The 7,012-nt window shown below is 43.3% G+C and overlaps 2 protein-coding genes and 3 non-coding genes across 5 annotated transcripts; all 5 read right to left on the bottom strand.

Annotated features, from left to right (window-relative positions):
- Positions 1 to 1,296: 1,296 nt before the first annotated feature.
- rpl23a (ribosomal protein L23a) lies at positions 1,297 to 3,513 on the bottom strand. The gene is made up of 5 exons (XM_067257774.1): positions 3,450 to 3,513; positions 2,418 to 2,598; positions 1,979 to 2,155; positions 1,568 to 1,637; positions 1,297 to 1,359 (listed from the first exon to the last, which is right to left on the bottom strand). Exons 1-5 carry the CDS (start codon positions 3,472 to 3,474, stop codon positions 1,345 to 1,347), a joined length of 468 nt encoding a protein of 155 aa, XP_067113875.1. The 5' UTR covers positions 3,475 to 3,513; the 3' UTR covers positions 1,297 to 1,344.
- LOC136963669 (small nucleolar RNA SNORD42) lies at positions 1,429 to 1,496 on the bottom strand. Its single transcript, XR_010879015.1, has one exon. It is a non-coding gene; the product is annotated as a small nucleolar RNA SNORD42 (small nucleolar RNA).
- LOC136963671 (small nucleolar RNA Z17) lies at positions 2,240 to 2,311 on the bottom strand. The gene has a single exon (XR_010879017.1). It is a non-coding gene; the product is annotated as a small nucleolar RNA Z17 (small nucleolar RNA).
- Positions 2,705 to 2,776, bottom strand: LOC136963670 (small nucleolar RNA Z17). Its single transcript, XR_010879016.1, has one exon. It is a non-coding gene; the product is annotated as a small nucleolar RNA Z17 (small nucleolar RNA).
- Positions 3,514 to 3,695: 182 nt separating the features above from the next.
- ddias (DNA damage-induced apoptosis suppressor) lies at positions 3,696 to 6,622 on the bottom strand. Its single transcript, XM_067257443.1, has 4 exons — positions 6,423 to 6,622; positions 6,143 to 6,298; positions 5,915 to 6,023; positions 3,696 to 5,762 (listed from the first exon to the last, which is right to left on the bottom strand). Exons 1-4 carry the CDS (start codon positions 6,542 to 6,544, stop codon positions 3,861 to 3,863), a joined length of 2,289 nt encoding a protein of 762 aa, XP_067113544.1. The 5' UTR covers positions 6,545 to 6,622; the 3' UTR covers positions 3,696 to 3,860.
- Positions 6,623 to 7,012: the final 390 nt, after the last annotated feature.

The following is a 7,012-nucleotide window of genomic DNA, read 5'->3' as shown; positions in this document are numbered from 1 at the left end:
AACAACAAGTTAACTCTTGTCCCAATTATCATTGTTCACATTACTATTCAGTTTCTGTGAATCAGGATGCTTGAGATACCAAACATTCAGTTTGATAGCTTACATATCAGTTTCAGACCTGTTCTCAGGCCTCTGCTCAGTTGCAAAAATACCCGATGGCATGTTATTGTTTGTAACTGACAACAGTCAGAGAATACCTTTGTGTTTAGCTAAGGGCAAGCAGTGCCAGTTGTGTCAAAACAGTTTGATTCATGACTCTGATTATAGTGATAGGTGAAGCTTGCTTACCTAGATAGGTAGCTGCAGGAAGAGGTTACATAAGCTCAATGACGCATCACATATCAAAACATCAAAAGAAATACAAAAGAATGTTTTGAAATTGAGTAAGTATTGCACTGGAAAAATGACCTTGTCCTAGAAGTTAGACGTGTTCTGTTCAACAACAAAAAGAAGAGTGACACCTACTGACTGAAGCTGAGTGTTCAGAAAATATAGATTGAATTGACGATAATAGCACTTCTATTTCTGTACAAGTGTAACAAATTGAGTCAATAGAGAAGCTAGAAATGCCCATAACGATTATTCAAAGGCCTGTCATTCTCAACCTTCCGTTTGCAAATTAGCTACAGCAACGTTGTTAAGTGTAAAACTTTGTCCAGTATGATCAATCCAGTCAACAAAGGCATGCCAGATTACACCCTCAATGTCTATAAATATTCATTGAGTGACTCATTCATTGAGTGACATTATTGACTTAAGTGCTGTCAATAATGAGTTTCATATTAATAACTAGTTGATTGTCTGCAGGTGCTGTGGTGTTTCCCTTATGCAGTGTTTTGGCGCCACTATGTGGCAGGTGTGGTGGTAGCTTTGTAGAGGTCAGCAGTATCCTTCCACACACCTGACTGCAGCTCAAGCTGGCTGGGATGGCCAGAATGTCCAGTCCCTTCACTCATGAAGCTGCTCAACCTGATAACCTACGTATCATTCCGCTTGATGATGAACATGATGTTGGTGCGTGCAGACTTCTGTCTTCAACAACACACCCATGAAAATGTAATTGACAGGAAGTCTGAGAAGTTCCTCAAGGAGGACTAGTGAATTCCAGGAACAGAAAGCCAATAGAAGTTTAAAGTTGTTTGGTTATGACTAATTAACCTTTTTTTTTTATACTAGCCTTAGAAGTGTGAACAAATGATGCTGCCTTCAGACCACTTTGTACAGAGTTCATCCTTTCAAAAAGGAGAAATCATTTTTATAGTAGACATTTCACAGAAACAAAAGACCAGACCTCCATTTAAGTTTTTACAAACATTTATTCCTTTGTACACCTCCAGCAGCAGTTTAGATGATGCCAATCTAGGAAGAGAAGACAATGGTTGTTAGTCCTGAGAAGCTGAATCACAAGAACATACTTTGCCTGGAGGCTGGCATCAGTGGTTCCTTTGAATGCATCACAAACATTCAGACAGTATATTTCTTTCTATCATTTGCACAGAATTTTAATCAGGGGGTGAATTAAGTACTTAATTCAAATGTGAATCAGTTTAGAGCTGGTTGGTCTCACCTTGTTGGCAACATCCAACGCATCGTAATCTGGAGCCAGACGAACGTACGCCTTCTTCTCACCATCAGGCCTGGAGAGAGGAGGAGAGGTTAACAAACACACATCCCTTCATCTTTTCATCCTCTCTGGGTTGGTTACATTTCCCATGGGTCAGTGGTTCCTTTGACATCATCACATATCAGACATGTCAATGTTAACATCATCCACACAGTGAATTAATCAAGCTGAACTTCATATATCACTTTATATTGCCTCCAACACTAATCTAACAGGCGTGAATGGAGCCCCATCACATTCACAAAACAATGGCAAATTTGATCCTGTACAAGAATACAGTATACTTATTACATGGCGAAAAGTTGTCATAAAGGCATCCACGTCTCATGACCGGGATAATATCAAAAGTTGTACCTGATGAGTGTGTTGACTTTGGCGACATCGATGTCGTACAGCTTCTTGACGGCGTGTTTGATCTGGTGCTTGTTGGCCTTGACGTCAACGATGAACACCAGTGTGTTGTTGTCCTCGATCTTCTTCATGGCAGACTCCGTCGTCAGGGGGAACTTGATGATGGCATAGTGGTCCAGCCTGAAGGAGGGACAGAATAACATGCATCAGACCAGGGCCCCAATGCAGTGCCTTGACTCAAATAACTGACCCGTCAGTCTATTGGGTGCATCAGTAATGTATAAAACTGGAATCACGGAATTTCATACTTTGATCGCTGTTACCATCATTTGCACCAAGCCGAGTACGATCAAGACACACGTCTAACCACGTGCCTGTTTATTTGACCATAAACAGGTTTATGTTGCGTCTCTAGTTGAGTGCATCGGTGTGCATCACTCACTTGTTCCTGCGAGGTGCGCTCTTGCGGGGGTACTTGGGCTGCCTGCGGAGACGCAGGGTCTTGGGGCGGCGGAAGGTGGGAGATGTCCTCATCTTCTTCTTCCTCTGGCTGTGGACGCCCTTCAGCACGGCCTTTTTGGCCTTCAGGGCCTTAGACTTGGCCTCAGTCTTGGCAGGGACCGCTGTGAGAGCAGATATATGGGGTTAGATAGGCATGTCATTATCCTGTTTAATCCATTCTTCCATACCAACCCTAACTCAAGACTAGTCATTATACATAATACATATGGTGCATCAGCTCAATAGGTCATATCATGGTATAATCATGCTTTGATCGCTATAATAATCATCACGTGCACCGTAGAAACTGCAAACCCTTAGAAAAACGGCCTTATTTGACCACCGTCACAATCGCACTGCTGCTGATAAGTTCCGAGCATCCAAGCTAGCTCATGGCTATCTGCAAATATCCAACTAAATAACCTGCGTTTATACTCTCACCTTTAAAAGGCGTCATGTTCCTAAACATGACTTCCTAACAGGTTAAAACATCTAGGAAGTTACCTCCACACTATAAGTCAGTAAAAGATGGAACACTCATTCAACCATCTTGGCAAACTTAACACGCATTCACGTGTGGATACTGAATGCAGGCCTTGCACACCAACCGTAGGAACGCTATAGACCACCACTAGCAGCATAATTATTGACATATGCCAGCAGTTTCTGGCCAAATATTAAACTAACTAACGTTGTCTATGGAGCATTTAGTTAGCTGATCAGAAATATGCGTAACAACGAACGATAATTTGATAACAAACTGGCTAGCCTAGCTTAGCTTGCTAGCGGACTGACATGATGCGCTTTTAACGTCAAGACCGGGCTTCTTTTGGGTAAGATTTAAGGTACACAGACCAATAATTTCAAACAGTTATACACCCCTGATACACATTGGTACACATGTGTATTGAAAACGCACATACGTGTACAATTTACTATATATATCATGAAATATATGTACTAGTTTACGGACCTTCCTTCTTCACCTTCGGTGCCATGTTGAGAAAGGAAGAGCAGTTGGGGTTTCCTCCGCTATAATGCAGGGGTGAGATATTTCCACGGACGTATCGCGATATTTCAAATGTATCTTAGTACTTGTAATCATTCTTCGAATTGGAACTTTCGCAGACATTTAGGACTTAATATGAAAGACTTAATAATACAACCATCACATTACATCATTGTAGTATAATTTAATGTATGCATTTCATAAATTTAATTTGACTTGACTAACAGCATTTTCTGTTCAAGCTGGCTAATTAAATTGCATGACATGATGTACTACTACATTAAACAGTATGTTTTTACAATTTCTTAACATACATTATTGGTGAAATATTCTATTAAAATTAAACCCCAAGTGAGGCTCAAAGTCTTGAGACACTTAAAAAGAGTCAGCAAACAGGTCTTGAGACAAATCACATGCATCACTCTTCTCATGCAGTGAAACCTCTAATAGAGACAAGCCAGGGTCTGTAGCAGTCCTTTCATGAGATCCCTTCCTTTCACTGCAACCTAGTTCATCACGGTCCATGAAAACATAGTTCTCTATCAGCCTTTGTTTCAGTCCTGACCCGTATTGTTGATGGGCTGTAGCTCTGTCCTGCAGGGCTCTTTCACAGCTTGAGTTTGATTTGTGTCGAAGACGAACTGAGCGTCGGACTTTACATGTAGGGGGGATTTCAGTGTCAATATCGAACATGCTCAGACTCGAGTCACACACTCTTCCACTTTTCGTCCTCCTCTTTGGTGCTCCTTTGGGAGTTGTTTTGTGTACCCTCAGACACTGCTGAGCCAGCACAAACTGTCTGGGCTCCCAAGGTGTCCTTGTGTGGGCTTTGGGCGTGTGTCTACTGCAGTCTGTTTTGGATTCTTGTCTGTTATTAATGTGGGTTCTTGCAGCGTGCGTATGGCTGCTACCTCTAAAAAAGGGTACCTCGACAGAGCCTGTTCTCTTACCCACAGGCGTAGACTGGGAGAACGGGACAAAGTCGGGAGAATGCAAACATTCAGATGTGTACAATGCACTGTCTACACTGCCATCCAAATCTAGTGTATCGGGTCCACCCTTTGGGTCTGAATTGGTCTTAGACATGATGACGTCTGTGCGGATTTGAGAACAGTAAAAAAGGTCCGCTGAGCAGTTGTACTCATCATGTGCTCCGAGCTGTTGCTCGCTGTCTTGCCCACACTCCTCAGTCAGCTCTGGATTTATAGCTTTGACGGGAAACACACTCTCTGTCGGATCTAGACCACGGCAGGTCTGCCAACTGGAACGGCTGACATTAGGGTTTTTGATGATGAGAGCTGCATTGGTAATATCTAGCAAAGCCCCGTCACAGGAAGTGGGGGAGGACGGTGAGTTGTCATGAGAATCAATTAAAGATGTCTTAGCGTATGAGCAATGTGATGACATGCTATTCCTTTCCCCATTTTCCTTCATTATATTTGGCTCCTTTTCATGGAATCTGTCCAACTGTCCATCTGCTTCACACACAAATTCCCCAATGCTCTCAGAGAAGGGCATGTCCTCCCAAGCCACTGAATCTGACAAAGACCTGCTGTTCTCATCTACATGCTCCTCCCTGTCAAGACTCTCCCTCACCGTGTTGCTTATTGGTTGATTCCCACCGTGGACAGGCACTGGTGGAGCAGGCCGTGTGTGCGTGATGGTAGCGTGTACAGCCAATCTGTGGACAGGCGATTCGGGAGACGCCGTGTAAGATGGCAGAAGATTCCAAAAACTGTTTCCATCCCAGGAGATTTCGTCAGGGCAGCAGGTTGACGTGGGAGGTGACACCCTGTCAACAGAATGTTCCTTCTCTCCGACGCTGTCCAGCCAAACAGAAGTCTCCTGACGCTGGGCATGTCTTTGCCTGCCTGTGAGCTCTCCTCCATCCCCCTCAAAACTACAGCCCTCATCCTGCTCCGCTGATGAGGTCACCACCCCTAACGACTGTTGCCAGGGTGGTGTGGGGGTGAGAGAGTTGTTGTGGCACTGTGATGGGGAGAACAGGCAGGAGGGCAGGGTGGTGTTGAAGCTGCAGGGCGTGGAGGGCAGTAGCAGCAGGGAAGATGGTGGGGGTCTGAATGTAGCACAGGGGTCAATGTTGACCACTGCATGCTGAAGGAGACTCCTGTAGTAACTGACCACAGAACAGCCTGGGGCTGCAGCACACGGGAGAGTAATCTGACTGGCGATGAAGTGGCTTGCTTCTTGGTTGGAGCCCAGCAGGGAAGGACGAGTGCTTGAATGAGGGCTAAACAACCGGTCGCTATCAGCTACCTATAGGCAGACATTGAACAAAGAGGAAATATTTACAGTGAAAAACAACGTGATTAATGTGCATGCAGGCTGTCATTTTTTGTTTGTTTTGATGTGCAAGGTTTATTTAATGATTAAACATTTAAATCACACACACAAAGTTATGTCAATACCTTGATCCCAAATATTAAATGTCTTCCAACAAAGCAGTCCTTCACAGCCTTGACGAGTAGTGAGGCCTGGTTGTGTCCACCATGCTGCTCCTCAGATCCCTCTACCAGCCTATGAAAAAGATTCACAACCATCACCCTCAATAACACCACCACACATAACGAGTACGTTATTTTCTTTGTCAAAGCCAGGGATATTGAGATGTTTCCATTATTTCATGTTGATTTTACCTCTGCAAACCAGAAGCAGGTATGCCAAAGAAGGAGTTGAGGCAACTTCCAAACACTGTCACTCCAAATATATGGGTATCTTTGACCACCCTCAGGGAAAGTCGATACCTGTAGTTAACTTGCTCTTTCAGATAGCTGTGTCCACATTTTAAGCATCTGCATGGAAAACCAAACCATGACAATTAACTAGCAAGTGATGAAATAAATGTAATCAAATATAGGTTAACAGAACATATCATAGGTATGCATATCTGTCATTTCAGCTAACAGTTAAAGTTACCTTGCAGTGTCAGTCGGATGTATGTTTATCCTAGAGAAACAGCCTTCGCAAGATGGATAGTAAACGCATGTGTCTTGTAGGGATAGTACTACACAATTTACCAGAGCCCTCCTGACTGCCATTAGCGCCCCTGGGATGTGTGTTTGAGCCAATCTCACAATTCAGAGACTAGAAACCCCAACACATTTTTGGGTACTGAGATTAGTTTTAGGCAAGTAGTTGGCAACCAGACAGAGTTGGTAAGAGAGAGTGCCCCACATATTTGCTGTTGTTATTAGCTTGCTAGCTATAGACAGTAAGCTAACCACCAATAGTAACCTGTTGATCATTCCAACCCAGTACAATCATCAACAACCTAACAAGTCAACACAATTGCAATGAAAATAGACCACTAAAATGTCATCAAAGTCATACGTCAAACGTTAAACTAGCGAATAATACTTTCAAAATAACTGGGGCAGCCTGGATTCAAAACAGTTTTCCGGTTGATTTCTTCTCATCTTTTCAAAATAAAGGTCACGAGACAAACTTTTCGTTTTGCACTTTGAATGTGACAAGAAAACCATCCAGTGTATCATTCTAAAATATAC

This window comes from Osmerus mordax, chromosome 19, assembly GCF_038355195.1.
Source record: "Osmerus mordax isolate fOsmMor3 chromosome 19, fOsmMor3.pri, whole genome shotgun sequence".
NCBI lineage: Eukaryota > Metazoa > Chordata > Actinopteri > Osmeriformes > Osmeridae > Osmerus > Osmerus mordax.
This window is presented reverse-complemented; position numbering and strand designations above follow the sequence as displayed.

Coding starts and splice junctions, on each gene's coding strand:
- rpl23a (XM_067257774.1), bottom strand. CDS start 3,474: ATGGCACCGAAGGTGAAGAAGGAAG. Junction 2,156..2,417: donor AGCGCACCTCGCAGGAACAA/GTGAGTGATGCA, acceptor TCCCTCCTTCAG/GCTGGACCACTATGCCATCA. Junction 1,638..1,978: donor AAAGTCAACACACTCATCAG/GTACAACTTTTG, acceptor TCCTCTCTCCAG/GCCTGATGGTGAGAAGAAGG.
- ddias (XM_067257443.1), bottom strand. CDS start 6,544: ATGGCAGTCAGGAGGGCTCTGGTAAATTGTGTAGTACTATCCCTACAA. Junction 6,024..6,142: donor CCTGCTTCTGGTTTGCAGAG/GTAAAATCAACA, acceptor TCTTTTTCATAG/GCTGGTAGAGGGATCTGAGG. Junction 5,763..5,914: donor ATTTAATATTTGGGATCAAG/GTATTGACATAA, acceptor GTCTGCCTATAG/GTAGCTGATAGCGACCGGTT.